Raw genomic sequence first — 17,597 nt, 5'->3', positions numbered from 1 at the left:
CCTCTGTTTCTACCTACTAGCTTCAATCTAGTCATGTCTAACAGAGTTTCAAGAACCGATAAGGCAAAGTGGCCTTCAAGCTCAGGCGGAAGCGGCCGCCGCGCCCCAGTGAAGATACCAGCCTCCAACACCTCTGACCTCATCGAGGAGAACCGATTAACCCTGATAGGTCGCGTTACAAACCCGGCTATCCAAAAGACAAGAGCTTTGGTGGATTTCTTCCTCAACCACTGGTCTGTAGTTGGTAACTTCATCGGTCGTGATCTGGGCCCTAATCTCTTCCAGTTCAGGTTTGAAACAGAAGCTGACCTACAATCCATTCTCCGCAGAGGCCCCTATCACTTCAAGCGCTGGATGATTATTCTTCAAAGATGGGAACCTAATGTCTCCGACAACTTTCCTAACCTAATCCCATTTTGGATCTCAGTTCACGGTCTTCCCCTCCACTTTTGGACCGATGAGTCCCTCCATGCTATTGGCTCTGAACTGGGATACGTGGAAGCTAAGGATGCTAAGAAAGGCAAAGTTCGAGTGGTGATTAACGGCATGAGACCGCTGGATTTCTACCTTGATACTGAGCTCCCCTCGGGCGAAATCAAGGTAGTTGAGCTGCAATATGAGAACCTGGACAAGCATTGCTTCTCCTGTAAGTCACTGTGCCATGAAACTAAGGACTGTCCTGCTTCTAGATCTCTGAAAGATCGTCTCTCCAAACCGGTGGGGATCAACCAACCCAAACCCTTCACCGTATTGAAGCAAAAAGAAGGAGACAAGATGAGAGGAAGCTATCTCGATTCAATTCTGAGGACAATCTGGACAAAGGGAGACACTCTGACAGCAGGAACTATTCTAATCCCAGATATGAGGACTCCCGTTGCTACTCAAGAGATGATGTCTCTTGGTCGCTTCTCGAGGACAAGGAACGACTAATGACTAACTCGAGGAGTTATGCAAGGGAACCCATATCACATAGCAACCAGCCTGTCACCCATCGTCCATCTAATTCACGAGCTCCTGTAGTTCAAAAGAGACAACTCTCCTCTCACCGTAGTGATGGCTCGAGACATAATTCTAGACCGGAGAAGGAAAGTACTAAAATGTGGGTGGAAAAAGCCTTTACCACAAATGTGAGACCCCTACAAACACCTTCCTCTCAAAGAATCTCTCATACTCCATCTCCAAGACCGGCAAGAGAATAGATGATTGCAACACCTCCTACTGGCAGAGAGGATTCCAGTGCATCTAAAGCTAGACAATCAGCTCTCCATCGCCTCTCCCTACCCTCTCCTGGGATCAATGTACTCCAGAATGGAGTGTCTCACTCAAACTCTGAGAGCAACCGACTTCAGAATGTAGAGGTCCAGTACCTTGAGGAGTCTTTCCGTGACTATGTAGCGGACAGCTCCTCCAAACCATCGGGCTCGAGAGTTCCAGCAAAAGAACGCCTCTCCATCCCGGAAACCCCGACATCTCCGATACGAACCTTAAGTGAGGATCGTCTCCATGTTTCCCTCAGGCTAGGTGGGCTTCCACTGCCAGAACCTATAGAGGACCTTCCCCCAGAAGCAGCTCCACAAAAGAAGAGACTTGGCAGACCACCCAATTCTGAGAAGCGATCCACTGTAACCCCTCAAACAAAATCGAAACAGTCTGCTAAGCCTCCAGTGAGGAAACCTGCAGCCAGGAAAAGGGCAGCTCGTACTCCTTTACAAGGAGTAAGTCTCAAGAAGCGAAGAGTTACTCAAGTTCAGAATTCGCCCCGAAGCAAGAACTCTGGGAACTCAGCTCCTATAGCGGCTTCTCCGACTGATGAAGCTACGGATAACACTCAGGAGCAGCCCCCCACAGCACGCATCATACCAGCGATCAGCAAGCGAGTGGTGGATTTTCGGGCTCCACCATCTGCTCTTCCTTAGCGTGTGTGAGCTGGAACTGTCAGGGAATTGGAAGCATCCCTACAGTTCGACGGCTTAAGGAGATCTGCAAACGTTTCTCCCCAGACATAGTGTTTCTAATGGAGACCAAGCAGCAAGACGAAGCTATTTTCAATCTTTTCAGGCGTACGGATTATGTTAATCACTTCACTGTACCTCCTTTGGGTTTTAGTGGAGGTCTCTCCCTGTCTTGGAAAGATGATGTTGAAATAGATATTTTGGACTCTTCTCCTAACTTGATTGATACTCGGATTACTTCAAAGCAAAACTCCTTCTTCGTCACGTTTGTCTATGGAGCTCCGCGACAAAAAGAGAGAGCGGCTTTCTGGCAACGCCTCACGAACCTAAGCGCCCAACGGGATGATGCTTGGCTCATTACTGGTGACTTCAACGATCTACTAGACAACGCCGAAAAGGAAGGTGGTCCTCAGCGATGGGAAGGCTCTTTCCTTTCCTTTCGGAATTTCGTGTCTCAATCAGGACTATGGGATATCCAACATACAGGAAATGCTCTGTCCTGGCGCGGTGTCCGTTATAGTCATTTTATCCAATCCCGCCTGGATAGATCCATGGCCAATTGCGCATGGTCTGAGCTCTTCCCGTCAGGTTACTGTGAATACCTCCGGTTTGAAGGCTCAGATCACAGGCCGTTAGTTACCTTCTTTGATCAGGCAGAAAACAAGAAGAAAGGTGTCTTCAGATTTGATAGACGACTACAAGAAAACCCAGCAATCAGAAAACTGGTGGATCAGGCCTGGGAAAAGAAGAAAAGAGAAGCTCTTATCTCAAAAAATTCAAGAGTCAGAGCAAAAATTGTTGAGCGGTCCAAGGAGCAAAGCCTTAATAGCAATAATCGTATCATCGCAGCTCAAAAGGCACTCGACGAAGCACTCTCAAACTCAACGCCTGATGATGTTCTCATTGCCTCAATCTCTTCGGAGCTAAACAAGGCGTATGAGGAAGAGGAGAGCTACTGGCGTCAACGAAGCAGGATCCAGTGGCTGCAAAATGGAGACCGCAACACCGGCTTCTTCCATGCCGTAACCCGGGGCCGAAAGGCCCAAAATAAGTTCTCAGTCTTAGAACAGGAAGATGGGACTGCAGTGTACACAGAACCTCTTATTACCGCTACTATTACCAAGTTCTACCAGGACATCTTCACCTCTCAATCTCGAGAAGGACTGGAAGTAGTACGCGAAGTCATTCAGCCGCTGGTCTCACCTGACATGAATGCGACCCTTATTGCTATCCCAACGGACCAGGAAATCAAAAACGCGGTCTTCTCTATACATTCCGACAAGGCACCGGGGCCAGACGGATTCTCAGCAGGCTTCTATCACTCGTTTTGGGATATCATTGGTGAAGATGTTACTACAGAGGTCAGGCATTTCTTTGAAACCAGTACACTCAACCATCGCCAAAACGAGACTCATGTGCGCCTCATACCGAAGATCAAAGGTCCAAGGAAGGTTTCAGATTATAGGCCCATTGCTTTGTGTTCTACACATTACAAGATAATAGCAAAGATACTCACCAAGCGTCTGAAACCGATCCTCTCGTCCTTGATCTCACCCCAGCAGTCTGCGTTTGTTTCTGGTCGTGCCATCACCGACAACGTGCTAATTACTCATGATATCCTTCACTACCTACGGACGTCGGAAGCTAAGAAACAATGTTCAGTGGCGGTTAAAACTGACATGAGTAAAGCGTATGATCGGATAGAGTGGCATTTCCTCCAGGAGGTTCTTCGGTGCTTTGGCTTTGATCCTACATGGGTCGACTGGATTATGGAGTGCGTGAATTCGGTTTCTTACTCTTTCCTCATAAATGGATCACCTCGGGGACGGGTGATACCACTTCGAGGTATACGACAAGGCGACCCACTATCCCCATACCTATTCATCCTATGCACCGAGGTTCTTTCCGAGCTTTGCCAGCAAGCGCAACTCCGTGGTTCACTTCCAGGCCTCAAGGTGGCTCGTAACTCCCCGGCTATTAACCACCTTTTGTTCGCTGACGATACCATGTTCTTCTGTCGGACGGACCACGCGAGTTGTACCACTCTCCAGAGCATCCTCACGCGATATGGCAACACTTCAGGGCAGATGATTAACCTCTTGAAGTCAACCATCACCTTCTCCTCCAAGGAAACGGGTTAAGCTTCAGCTCCACATTGAGAAAGAAGGTGGTATTGGCAAATATCTAGGTCTACCGGAGGACTTTGGCCGCAGGAAACGAGACATTTTTGCGAGCATTGTAGACAAGATCAGGCAGAGATCACATAGCTGGACAACGAGCTTTCTCTCGGGCGCTGGGAAGCAAGTACTTCTCAAAGCGGTGCTGGCCGCAATGCCCTCATATGCTGTGTCCTGTTTTAAGCTTCCCGTCTCGCTGTGCAAGCAAATCCAGTCGGTCTTCACTCGGTTCTGGTGGGATTCGAAACCAAGTCTCAGAAAGATGAGCTGGATCTCTTGGGACCGTCTCACTCTCCCGAAGTCTGCGGGTGGACTTGGCTTTAGGGAAATTGAGATCTTCAATGATGCTCTAATTGCGAAGATAGCTTAAGCGACTACTTACGGAACCAACCTCTCTCCTCGCTCAAACCTTACTGGGCAAATATTGCCATACCTACTCCTTTATGGAGTGCACTACACCAAGCTCAGCCTCTCATGGCTGGAGAGGTCTGTTGGCTGCGCGCGAAGTATTGAAGAAAGGAATGGGCTGGGTGGTGGGCAATGGCAAAGCGATCAATCTCTGAAAGGAACCCCGGCTATCATTAGATACTCCGACCAGACCGATGGGTCCCCCAACCTTAGCCTCCATGGATCTTTACGTGCAGGACCTGTTCCTACCTAACTCCACAGAGTGGAATCTCCCTGCCATTCGCCTTCACCTACCATTTCATGAGCAGGAAATCCTCCGTTTGAACCCGAGCTCCCTTGGTATGAGTGATGACAGGGTTTGGATCCCGGAAAAATCAGGAGCCTACTCCACTAAAACTGGGTATGCTCTCTCCAAGCTAAATGTCACACCTATTCGCGATCAGTCCTTCAAGTGGAACCAATGTGTGTGGAACGTCTCTACCTCCCCAAAACTGAAACATCTTCTGTGGAGAATTGGAAATAACGCTCTCTCGGTGGGAGCTAATCTTATTGCTAGGGGCATTATGGCTGATGGTACTTGCAAACGTTGTGGTGCTACAGAGACTGCACTTCACGTCTTTCTCCAGTGCCCCTACGCTGTTCGGGTTTGGGACCTCCTCCCAGCTAACCTCAAACCCTCTCATGAGATTACCACGGTTATCATGCTCCTTCAAGCAGCCACGAGAATCACCTGCCTTCCCCCTACGGGAGTCTCAAATCCGATTCATCCTTGGCTCCTTTGGTATCTGTGGTTTAGCCGTAATAAGCTTATGTTTGAGAACCTCTCTCTATCTGAGGAAGAAGTTGTTCTCAGGGCACTTAAAGAAGCCAAAGCATGGCGTGAAGCGCAAAAATGCTCCAAGATTCCCTCCAACCAACAGGTCTCTACTCGTAAGTCTCGCTCCCCTTCTGTAGCAACGCCTGGACTAGCTTGCTTTGTGGATGCAGCTTGGGATGTTAGATCTGGCAATGGTGGAATGGGATGGATTTTCAGTAACCATGATACTGGATCACGCACACAAGAATCTACAAACCGACGACATGTCGCTTCTGCTCTGACTGCAGAAACGCTCGCGGTTAAAGCTGCCCTGGTTGCAGCCATTTCGTCTGGATCCCGAGCCCTCACCCTCTTCTCGGACTCCAAGACACTCGTTACATTACTCGCCTCAGGTGGAAAGTGTATCGAGCTTCAAGGTCTGTTACATGACATTCATGTGTTATGTACCTCCCTTGAATCTATCTCCTTTCAGTTTATTCCTCGCTTAGAAAACTCTGAGGCTGATTCCTTAGCTAAGGCAGCTCTCTCTTCTCTTATTATGTAAAACATTTGAAGTTTCAATGAAGGTTTGTTCAAAAAAAAATAATAACTTCAATAATAGAAGAATGAGATTTGTTTATACATTAAAGTTTTTTCCTTTAATAGGTTGGTTTGATTGATCAAAAAAAAAGAGAGTTCATCTGAAGATGTTTCAACACGTTTCTGTAAACGTAAGGAAGGAGATACTGATCTTAATGACATGAATCACACATCCAAGAAGTTATGTGCTAAGAACATCAAAATGGAGAAAACAGAGGACTATTAGTTATGTCATGTTATGAGGAGTTTGTTTTTGTTTTGGTTTTTTTTCATGTTGGTTCCAGTTTTTTTTTTTTAATTTTGCATTGTTCTTCAGTACTTTTCCTTTAATGAGGTTTTTAATCAATAAAATATATTTATAAACGATTCCTATATATTTACAATAGTATTGATTTAATAATATTACTGATGTATTGACATTGTTATATTATCTTGACTCAAATTTAAAATTACATCCCTTCTTATTTAGTTACTATAATCTTCAACAACCTAAATATCAATATTTATAAACCTCGGTTTCATAATATTTTTAAAATGGATAAATTAAGTTCAAATATTTAAACAACCGAATATACCTTAATTTATAGATATCTTCATATAAATCGTGGAAAATATTAAGATGGGATTCTCATAATATCTTATGGTTACCATAGTTTGCGTGGACAGTTATAAGCAAATAAGTAAAATATCATTCCTATATTTTTGAAAAGATTTGATAATTAATATTCTTATCTAATTATTTATTGCTTACATTTCTTTCCACGTTTCTTTTTCTCCAAGTTCAATATCTTTTTACTCTATTATCTTGCCTCATCATTGCTGTCGGATCCAAACCTAATTAGTTACCATAATCTGCGGAACATATAACAAAACTTATGAATAAAAAGAAATCATTAAAAGCACAGAATATAGAAGGAAAATCTTAACTAATTCACTCAGAGTGCCTTTCTTTCCACGCAACTTGGTAACCAAGATATTAATTTTTTTCCCTGTTACCTTCCTTCATAATTTCTGTCGGATCCCAACTTAATTTGTTACCATAATCTGCGTCAATATATAACAAAATTAAGAAACTACTCCAATATTAATTACAAAAGATATCAACTAGTTAAAATATCTAACGCAGATAATATTCGCAAATGATCTCACCACGCCATAACTTCTATTAACCTAATTATTCAGTCATCTATATATACAGAATCTAATACGTTCCTAACATCGACACAGAACTCAAAAACAAAAATGTCTGCGAATAGAAAAATAGTTTTTATCAAAGATCTCAAGCCTTACAAAGAAGAATGGCGAGTTCGTCTGAAGCTTCTTCATTCGTGGAAAACAAAGACTACCTATGGAGGAGAATCTCTTGAGTTAATATTCACAGATGAAACGGTAAATGAAAATAGTTTCTATAAACTATTATTAGTTTGAGGTCAAATTACAATGGTTAAATCAATCTAATACTACGTTTTTGCAGGGTCAAAAAATTCATGCATCATGCAAACGAAATCTGATGTATCGTGTTCAACGCGATTTACAGCTAGGAGAATGGAAAGAGGTCGAGAACTTTAAGATATCTGCTGAAGGAGGTCAATATAGACCATCCAAATTTCAATACAAAATCACCATCATCGGAGATACCGTGATCAGACGTACTGATTACCGTAATGAGAATAACTTCCTATCTCTGTCAAGTTACGAGGATATTGGAAACAGAAAGTGTGAAGCTTTTTTCTAATTGGTATGTACACAAAACGATTCTCCTATTGCTATTTGGTAACACTTTATACTTACTTAATTTTATTCTCTGACTTAATCAGATGTTATGGGTCAAATGGTCGATCTTGGAGAAGTGAGAATGTGTCAATTAACAACCGGGGAGAATAGAAAGGGAGTGCAGTTTTGTTTGCGTGATACAAGGTATATACTTTTTTTCCTTTTGCATTGTTTTGACATGTTTCTGATGTGTCCTATAATACTTGACTGTTTCTATATGCATATATAGTGGGAATGAACTTCCATGTTGCTTATGGGGATCCTACGCTGATCAAATAGAATCGCATATGGAGGAATCAACAGATGGAACTGTAATCTGCTTGATACGCTTTGCCAAAATCAATAACTTCAGAGGTAGACACATTGTTATTTAGATTTTTGACCTTAAACTTATCACTGTCTCTAGATTTTTACTAATCCGCTCATACCTTTTGGATTATAGGTGAAGTGCAAATCACCAATGCTTTTGATACATCACTTTTGATGCTTAACCCAACCATTGAGGAAGCTATTGAGTTCAGACAGAAGTGAGTTTTTTAAGTATATAGTTGTCGTTTTTTAAATATTAGAAGCTAACAGTAACTATGTTCATTTTCAGGATGACCGAAAGTGATGCTCTACCCTTAGCTCTTTTGGCTAAAAGCGATGAAAATAAGATAATGGCACCAGTTGTTGATGATTGGAATGAGGTTGACATTAAATCAATTTCTGAGATATGTCTTGCTGTTGAGGTAACTTAACAAAAAGAAAATATTTTTATTTAGATTATGAAAGTCCTATTATTATATGTTTACAGAAACTTTTTTGTTTAACCATTAAGGCTGAGCCCTGCAAAATATTGTGTACAATTGAAGCCATAGACACAGATAGGGGTTGGTTCTATTTTGGATGTGTGAGGCATAACCGACGTACCACTAGGGTTGGTAGGAATGGCCATCAAAAGTTGCTTGAAACTGATAAGCCACAGTTCTATTGTGATGTGTGTCGTGCAAACATCACTAATATCGCACCCAAGTAATAAAAGACCTTTGCTTTGTCTACTATATTAATATTAAACATATTATTATTTTTACTTATTGTATAATTACGTTTTCTTGATACTTATTTTAGTATTTTTACTCTTTGCAGGTATAAGCTTCATGTCTTAGTGAAAGATGACACTGGGTCATGCCGTTTAATGTTACTGGACAGTGTGGCTAGAACTATTATTGGTGATAAAGCTGTTGAACTTTGGGATGGGTCATATGCTGAGGTAATTTTTGACCAGTACTAATATTAAAAAAGATCATTTTTTTAAAGAGTTTTAATAATATAGATATATGTTTTTATTTGCAGATTGAAGACCCAGATATTATTCCTGTTCAAATCCAAAATTTGGTTGGAAAATCGTTTTGCTTTGGTATTTCCATCAAAAGTGATAATGTAACCAGTGGATCAGATACCTTTAAGGTCTCTGAGGTCTGGTCTGGAGATCACATTCAAAGGATAGAATCACTCTCAGAACCAGTGTCTCTGATTGAGACCATTTCAGATACTCTTTCAACTGGAGAGGTTTGGAGAATGTTATATTATAACCTCATTAATATGTATATGTATATTCCGATTCTGATTAGTTTTTAATTAGGTTTGTTTGATTGATCATAACAAAGAGAGTTCATCAGATGTTTCAACACCTTTCTCTAAGCGTAAGGATGGAGATGCTGAGCTTAATGACAAGAATTCGACATCTAAGAAGCTTTGTGTTAAGAAAATGAAGATGGAGAAGTAAAAGGAAGATTAGTTTTGTGAGGAATACCTTGGCGATTTGTTTCTTTTGGTTTTTTTTTATGTTTTTTGGATTATTTGTGTGATTTTTGCATTGCTATTTTTTAGTACTTTTCTTATTCCAGTTATTTTGATTCAATAAACTTGGGTTTTACCACCAAACGTGTCAACAAGTACTTTTCTTTTATCAGCTATCGTGATTGGTCTCTAGATTGAATTATTGAAAACTCGAAACTAACTTCTATCTAACCAGCAACTTAGCTTATGACACTCTATAATTAACCCAAACTCAAAAATCGTTATAAAATCAAAGGTTTCATTGACAGAATACCTGTTTATGCCTTCATTAAAACAATATTCTCGCCTGTCACCAACATCCATTTGGCTCTCTCTTCGAACTTCCATTCCAAATGATTCTATAAACAAATTATATAAGAATCGATCATAAATATTTTTGGAACATATCTAATATTTAAAAACTGTACAAATATAATGTTAAATCGATTTATTTATTAAGATTCTCAGCAAATATATTCTGTTACCATAAGTTAAACTATAAAGAATTAACTAACAACTATCTTTGTGCTAAAAAGGAATATTGAAGATCTTGAAAATATATTAAAAATCCTCATTTCAAAGAACAATCAAAACATAGTAAGGTTTTTGTTTTCCCCACGCTCCAAATTATGAAGAGAAAAAGAGAGATGTCGAAAGATAAAACAAAGCTGCAACAAAAATCGATTTCAAGCATGAAGAACATAAGCCAAACGAATGTCCACTCATCTATTGCTATCTCTTCTGTTTTAAAAGGATTTTTGATGGTCTGGATCCTAAACCAATTTCTGAGTACGATAATGTGATTGAAGCACTTATTACCAACACACCAAGAACCCCAATTAGCAAACGCAGATGTGTTAAAGGTAAATATTTTGATAAAAACATGTTTTTCATCTTTAAAATTATATATTTTAAATATTAAATTTGTTTCTGAATCTTGGTTGCAGGGGTTAATTTCCTGTCAAACAATGATGAAAATACTCCTCTGCAAAGAAGCTGTTTGACATCTTTATCAGGTTAGAGTCACAATATGTAAATAAAAAGAGGATTGGGTGTATTCTTATCTTATAAAACCGCAAAGTACTATTATATCTAGTGTTTTTTTCATTGTGTAGAGAGAGATAAAACCTAGCAGAGAAACACCCAATGCGCAAACCAAATAACGGTCTACAGAGAAATAAGAAAAGACCAGCTCTGAGTGACATTACTAATATAGATCAAACACTTTTCACCCAAGAAGGTCTGTGTACAAGCACACCAAAAACTCCAAGTAACAAACGTAGATGTGTTCTTGGTAAGTCTATTTTGGCATTTAAACTTGCATTTTTACATATGAACAAATATAAAACACAGGATGGTTGCAGGTGTGTCAGTTGAGTCAAACCAATCTAAAAAAACTACAGAGCAGAGAAGTTGTTTTACTACTATATCATGTAAGAATATAGATATGTATTACTATTTTAGCTTTTCAAACAAAAAAATATTGTTGGTTATATTTGTTCTGATTTTTTTTTTGGTAGCTTCTACCAGACTGAATCCAAACAAGAGAAAGCAACGACATAACAAAAATTCAGTTGAAGATGTGATTACCAGTATAGATTTTAATCTCGAAAATGAGATTGAAAAAACATCTGGTAAGCTTCACGATTATGACATTGAAGGTGATGAAGAAGAAATGAATGATTATGATCTTGATTACGAAGGTGATTAGTGAATATATATTTGAGATACTTCTTTTTTCTTACAGATTAAATTTTCTATGTCTGATCTGACCTATTTGAAATGGTACAGGAATAATTGAAGAAATTGATGCTGACCTAGAGTTTGATGTTAGCTCAATAGAAAGTACAGACTCTGAAAATGATGATGCCGACTTAGATGTGTCCAACGTGAATATAACAAATCAGTGTAGGAATGAGACGAAAAGAAAAACAAAACCTCTTAAAAGGGATTTATGTCTAAATCCAAAGGTATATGAGATATTCAAAATTTATGTTTTTCATTATGTTTGTATTTGTTATCTTGATAAAAGTACATTTGTCTTTTTTTTAGTTGGAACAGACTATATAGATGAGGGTGATCCATCGTGTACATGTTCCCATTGTGGTGCTATTATGTGGTATGGAGAACGCGCAGAAATACACAACTCCTTCTTTTACTCTATGTTGTGGGCAAGGTCAGGTTGTGCTGCCCCTTCTAAAAGAACCACCAGAAGCACTGAAAAAATTGATGATGGGTGATGACAAGCTAAGCAAACATTTTCAGAAAAATCTGAGACCTTATAATATGGTTTTCTCATTTACTTCACTTGGAGGAAAAGTTGAAAGGTCTGTGAAGAAAGGGGTTGGTCCAGATATGTTTCAGTTGCACGGAGAAAATTACCATCTTCTGGGGAGTTTGAGACCAGAAGATGGTAATAATGCTAAATTTGGACAAATGTACATAGCTGACACTGTTAATGAAGTGAAAAACAGAAGCAACTGTTTGAGGTAACCAAATTTGCTTTGAACCGTATTTTTACATATTCGATTTAAATTTTTTTAGTGTTCTAATTTTGCTGTTTTTTCTTTATTTTACAGCAAGAGTAGCTTGAATGGACAAGTAAAAAAAAGTGATACTTTGAAGGAAGAAATCATCGAGGTTTTGATGAAAATGTTGAATGAAGTGAATCCCTATGTTAAGCAGTTTAGGTCTGCCAGAGAACGATTTGATACAAATCCTGATGATGCGTTTCACATGAGGATTATTAGTGATAGGCTCAGCGATGGAAGAACCTATAACACACCTACGGCATCTGAAGTGGCTGCACTAATTCCTGGAGATTTTAATATGGATATGGATAAAAGAGATATAGTGCTCCAGCGACACTCATGAAAGCTTTTTAGAATTAATGAAATTCATGCTTCCTATCTAGCACTTCAATATCCTCTATTGTTCACATATGGAGAAGATGGTTTCAGGCTTGGGATTAAGAAAGGTGTTACTGAAGCTACCAAAAAACAGAAGAAAGCTACAATTAGTATGAGGCAATTCTTTGCATACCGTCTTCACGAACGCAAGAATGAATCGAGACATCTCCTTCATGCTAGACGTCTATTTCAGCAGTTCTTGGTAGATGCGTACACCACTATAGAGTCAAATCGTCTACGCTATCTTAAGTTGAATCAGAAGTCTTTGCGATCTGACAGTTTTGACTCTATTAAAGAGTCAGAAAATGCTGGTAAGACTAATATGAATGAACAAGGGACCGAATTTGTTTTGCCAGCTTCATTCACTGGTGGTCCTCGATACATGAAGAATAATTATTTGGATGCTATGACCATTTGTAAGCATTTTGGATTTCCTGATCTTTTCATCACCTTTACATGCAATCCTAAATAGCCAGAGCTCACCAGATTCCTTAAGTCTAGAAAGTTGTTGTCAGAAGACAGACCCGAAGTTCTTTGTAGGATATTCAAAATGAAAATTGAATCGTTGATGGATGATTTAACAAAAAAAACACATTCTTGGGAAGACAGTCTCATGTAAGTTTCAGTTCCTATATCTAATATATCACTTATTTAATTTTTAATATTTACTAATAATTTTTTTTTACAGCAATGTACACAATAGAGTTTCAGAAACGTGGTCTACCTCATGCACACATACTTCTGTTCATGCATCCCAACTACAAGCTTCCAACCACAGATGATATAGACAAGATTATCTCTGCGGAAATCCCTAATAAATCAACAGAGCCTGATCTCTATAATGTTGTTAAAGATATGATGATGCATGGACCATGTGGAGCTGCGAATATGAATTCTCCATGCATTGAGAATGGATTATGCTCTAAGGGTTATCCTAAACCATATGCAGAAAGGACTACCATTAATAGAGATGGGTTTCCGGTATATAGAAGGCTTGAGCAAGAGGAAAACTATGTCGAGAAGAGTGGAATGAAATGTGATAATCAATGGTTTATTCCTTACAATAAGGAACTCTCTCTTCGTTACCGAGCTCACATTAATGTTGAATGGTGCAACCAAGCCGGCTCAATTAAATACTTATTTAAGTATATTAATAAAGGTCAAGATCGTGTTACGGTTGCTATGGAACCTCCTGACCATGTTGTTATGAACCAGATGGGAAGTGTGGACGGTAGTGTGGAGAAAAAAAAGGATGAATTCAAAGATTTCTTTCATTGCAGGTAATAAAAAAATGTTTTTTGTTTCATTTCATTTCGTTGAACCTTATTCAATATATATATGGCGTTTTTTAACATATTTTTTGTTTGTTTTAGATATGTTTCTGCCTGTGAAGGTGGCTGGAGAACTTTCAGTTTTCCAATTCATTATCGATCTACTGCAGTAGAGAAGCTTAGTTTTCATCTGCCTGGAAAACAACATGTTATATTTAGAGGTAAAGATAAGATGGAGGCAGTGCTTAGTCGTAAGCTCATTGAGAATACAATGTTCTTAGCATGGTTTGAGTTGAATAAGATCGATTCACTTGCTAAAACCCTCACATATGCCCAGATACCAAACTTCTTTACTTACGATAAGAGTAAGAAGAAATTTCACAGAAGGAAAAGGGGATTTGCTCTTGGGAGGATTAACTATGCTCCACGTAAACAGGAAGATCCATATTATCTCCGGGTATTGGTGAACATTGTAAGAGGTCCTACATGTTATGAGGATATAAAAACTTTTGAAGATGTTCTTTATGAAAGTTACAAAAAAATATGTGCTGCACGTGGCTTATTAGATGATGATCACGAGTACATTGATGATCTGTTGAGGAGAAGTTATGATAGCTCTGTGAGTGATTTACGGCAGTGTTTTGCTATGATGCTTAATAATGACAGTTTATCATCACCGGAGAATGTTTGGGAACACACATGGGAGTGTTTATCTGAAGATATTGAGTTTAACCGAAGAATATATTTCAATCGACCAGGTAAATCTTTACTGTTACTAACTATTTAAAAATTTATATTCATATATATGTGGACATATTTCTATCGTGAGTTGTTAGTGTTGTTAAAATCAGTTTCTGTTTTTATTTTTCTAGGACTTGTGTTGAGTGATGAGGAGAAGAAAAACTATGCTTTACAAGAGATTGAAAAGCTTTTGAAGCACAATGGGGATTCACTTGAGAGATTTACTAATATGCCAAAGGTTCCACAATCAAGTACTAGCGATTCAAATGTTCTTATACTAGATGAGCGTAGTATTCACGCGAAGCATTGTTGGAAACCCTTGAAAGAGATGTCCCAAAGATGACAGATCAACAAAGGAGAATATTTGATGAGATTCTTGATGCTTTCACTAAAGGAATAGGAGGGACATTTTTTGTCTATGGATTTGGTGGGACTGGTAAAATTTTCCTTTGGAATTTACTATCAGCAGCAATTAGATCCAAAGGAGATATTGTTCTTAATGTTGCATCGAGTGGAATCGCTTCTTTGTTGTTACCTGGTGGTAGGACTGCTCACTCAAGATTTGGGATACCTCTTAATCCCGATGAGTTTTCAACGTGTGTTATAGCTCATGGAACAGATCAAGCTAATCTAATAAAAGAAGCATCGCTGATTATATGGGATGAAGCACCTATGATGAACAAGCATTGTTTCGAAGCTTTGGATAGAAGTCTGACTGATATTGTTGGAAAACACAGAAACAAGCATTTTGGTGGAAAAGTTGTTGTTTTTGGAGGAGATTTTAGGCAGATTCTACCAGTAATAAATGGAGGTGGTCGGGCAGACATTGTTATGGCAACATTGAATTCTTCTTATCTATGGGAGCACTGTAAAGTTCTTAAACTCACAAAGAATATGCGGTTGTTATCTGGTTGTTTGACAACAACTGAGGCAAAAGATCTTAAGGACTTCTCAGATTGGATATTGATAACAAGAATTTTCAGGTCCCTATCAAATGAAGTAGTATGTGAGATGTCGAACCAATCCTATGTGATTTCAATGCACTGAGAATACAAATCTATGCTTAATCTAAGTGCAAACAGGTTTTGAATGATGATGCGAACTAGAACTATGCTAAGATGCAATAAAGGAACAAGCTTTCAATCAATCTAGGACAATAGGACTCATGGGGCTAGGCATTTGACTTTAAGTGATTAAGATCCAAGCTAAGGGTGGCAAACTTTCAATCAAATAACTTCCTTAAGTCTAGAACACTGAAATAAGCAAACTCTATGGTCAAGAAGAATGCTCATTTGCTTTAATTAACTAGACATCAAAGGTCTTTGAGCCTAAAAGATCTAAGCAATCATTGGAGACGAGTCTATTAACTATCTAAACTCCCTTAACACAATGGTCTTTGTGTAAGGTAAGTTTAGAGCAAGCTCTACTTGGTTCAGACATTTCATCAAACACCTTGTGGGTGGGAAATGTCTAGAGCTCTAGAATAAAGAGGCCAACTTTAATCTAGCATTAAGAGAAGAAGACAAGCAAAGAAACAAGAGATCTAACACTAAACACCCTTAGATCTTCACTTAATCACCCTAATCACCCTAGCCCATGAATCCAAAAGGTAACTACTCACTAATAGACATGAATAACCCAAAACCCATGGATTGTTGAAGGTTAATCATGCCTAGTGGTCAAGATTGATCAATAATCACAAGAGATAAAGATGAAAAGAAGCTCAAGATTAAGTCTTTCACCAAAATAGCTAATGTGATTACAATGAAAACAAGATATCCTAACCTTTAGGTCTAAAATGTATTTATACTAAGCTAAAACTCGAACTGGGTCAACCCAACAACCATGGACCGACCCAAATAGAAAATGGATAAAGTTTGTTTTAAACTCCGGCCGCAGCTTCCTCAAGACCGCGAAACTAGGCCGCGAAATGCATGTCCAGGCCGCGCCCGTCTCATCCCGCGGTAGTCACCCGCGAAATCTTCTGGTCAGCTCGTTGAACTCTCGCCGCGGCCTTCCGTAGCCCGCGGTGGTTGCCTGCGGCCGTCATGCTCCGGTCGCAGCCTCCATTTGCCTGCGGTGGTTGCCTGCTACCGAACCATTACTCACCATTTGGACGTTTCATGACTTCTTAAAGTCCAAAATCTGATTAGTACTTCTCCAAACCTGAAAACACATAAACACCATGCAATGCAACCTAGACAAACCTAAACACTAACTTAAATAATCAAAATGAATGCAAAATAGATGGTTGAAACCATGAAATACACAAGATATCAATTCCCCCACACTAGACCTTTACTTGTCCACAAGTAAGCTTTCAAGATCAAGATGGAGAAGAGGTTTGAAAGGGGGGAGCACATAAGCAAAAGAAACACTTAGAGCACTCAACTTTACATCCTAAAGAAACATAGCAAATAGCATGAGCAACTCTCTTATTACACTCTAGCTTCTCTAGGCCTATCAAGATACTCCTATGCCTTTACACAAGATGCAATACTCATCAACCAACAAGTCTTCCTACCAGCTCTCACATTGATTCACACACACATACACAAGGTGGATTCTCACAAATGGGCACATGATCTCAATCATTTGGCTAGGTAAACAAATGGTTTAAAGTGAAAGAAGAGAAGGGTTCAAATGCATCATTTTAAAGTAGTTATCACTCAAGAACAAGGAGCTTGATCATTATGCAAAATTTATCTAAGATTAGAAGCAACTCATGCATACATGGATCCATTCTCATCATTCTACCATTTTCCTAAGTGATTACAAGATCTATCCCCATTCACTTCATTCCATAACCCAAATGGCAACTCATTTTCATGTCTACCCCAATGAACAAATTTCTTATTTTTCTTTTCTTTTTACTTAGCCACTAGGGACAAACGTTGCTCAATGCTTAGCTCTCACTTCTCTTTTCCCTTCCCCACTATCTTATTGATTCTTCTTATTATTCATTTTTTTTTCTTTTCTTTTCTTTTCTTTTCTTTTCTTTTTTATTTATTTATTTTTTTCATTTATTTAGGGGGAAGGAGTCAAAAAACACAATCTAGAGCTCTCTTTTTTTTTTCTTTTTATTCTAAGGTCCCTAAGGCTTTTCTTATCAATCTACACTCTTTTGTTCATCTTTCTCAACTTTCTCA

The 17,597-nt window shown here is 39.0% G+C and overlaps 1 protein-coding gene across 1 annotated transcript; it reads left to right on the top strand.

Moving 5' to 3' along the window:
* The first annotated feature begins 13,126 nt into the window (after positions 1-13,126).
* LOC108820061 (uncharacterized) lies at positions 13,127-14,791 on the top strand. Its single transcript, XM_056997257.1, has 3 exons — positions 13,127-13,716; positions 13,810-14,465; positions 14,580-14,791. Exons 1-3 carry the CDS (start codon positions 13,127-13,129, stop codon positions 14,789-14,791), a joined length of 1,458 nt encoding a protein of 485 aa, XP_056853237.1.
* The last annotated feature ends 2,806 nt before the right edge of the window (positions 14,792-17,597 follow it).

The sequence above is a fragment of the Raphanus sativus genome, unplaced genomic scaffold, assembly GCF_000801105.2.
Source record: "Raphanus sativus cultivar WK10039 unplaced genomic scaffold, ASM80110v3 Scaffold0569, whole genome shotgun sequence".
Taxonomy (NCBI): Eukaryota; Viridiplantae; Streptophyta; class Magnoliopsida; order Brassicales; family Brassicaceae; genus Raphanus; species Raphanus sativus.
This window is presented reverse-complemented; position numbering and strand designations above follow the sequence as displayed.

Coding starts and splice junctions, on each gene's coding strand:
- LOC108820061 (XM_056997257.1), top strand. CDS start 13,127: ATGTACACAATAGAGTTTCAGAAACGTGGTCTACCTCATGCACACATA. Junction 13,717..13,809: donor AAAGATTTCTTTCATTGCAG/GTAATAAAAAAA, acceptor TGTTTGTTTTAG/ATATGTTTCTGCCTGTGAAG. Junction 14,466..14,579: donor AATATATTTCAATCGACCAG/GTAAATCTTTAC, acceptor TTATTTTTCTAG/GACTTGTGTTGAGTGATGAG.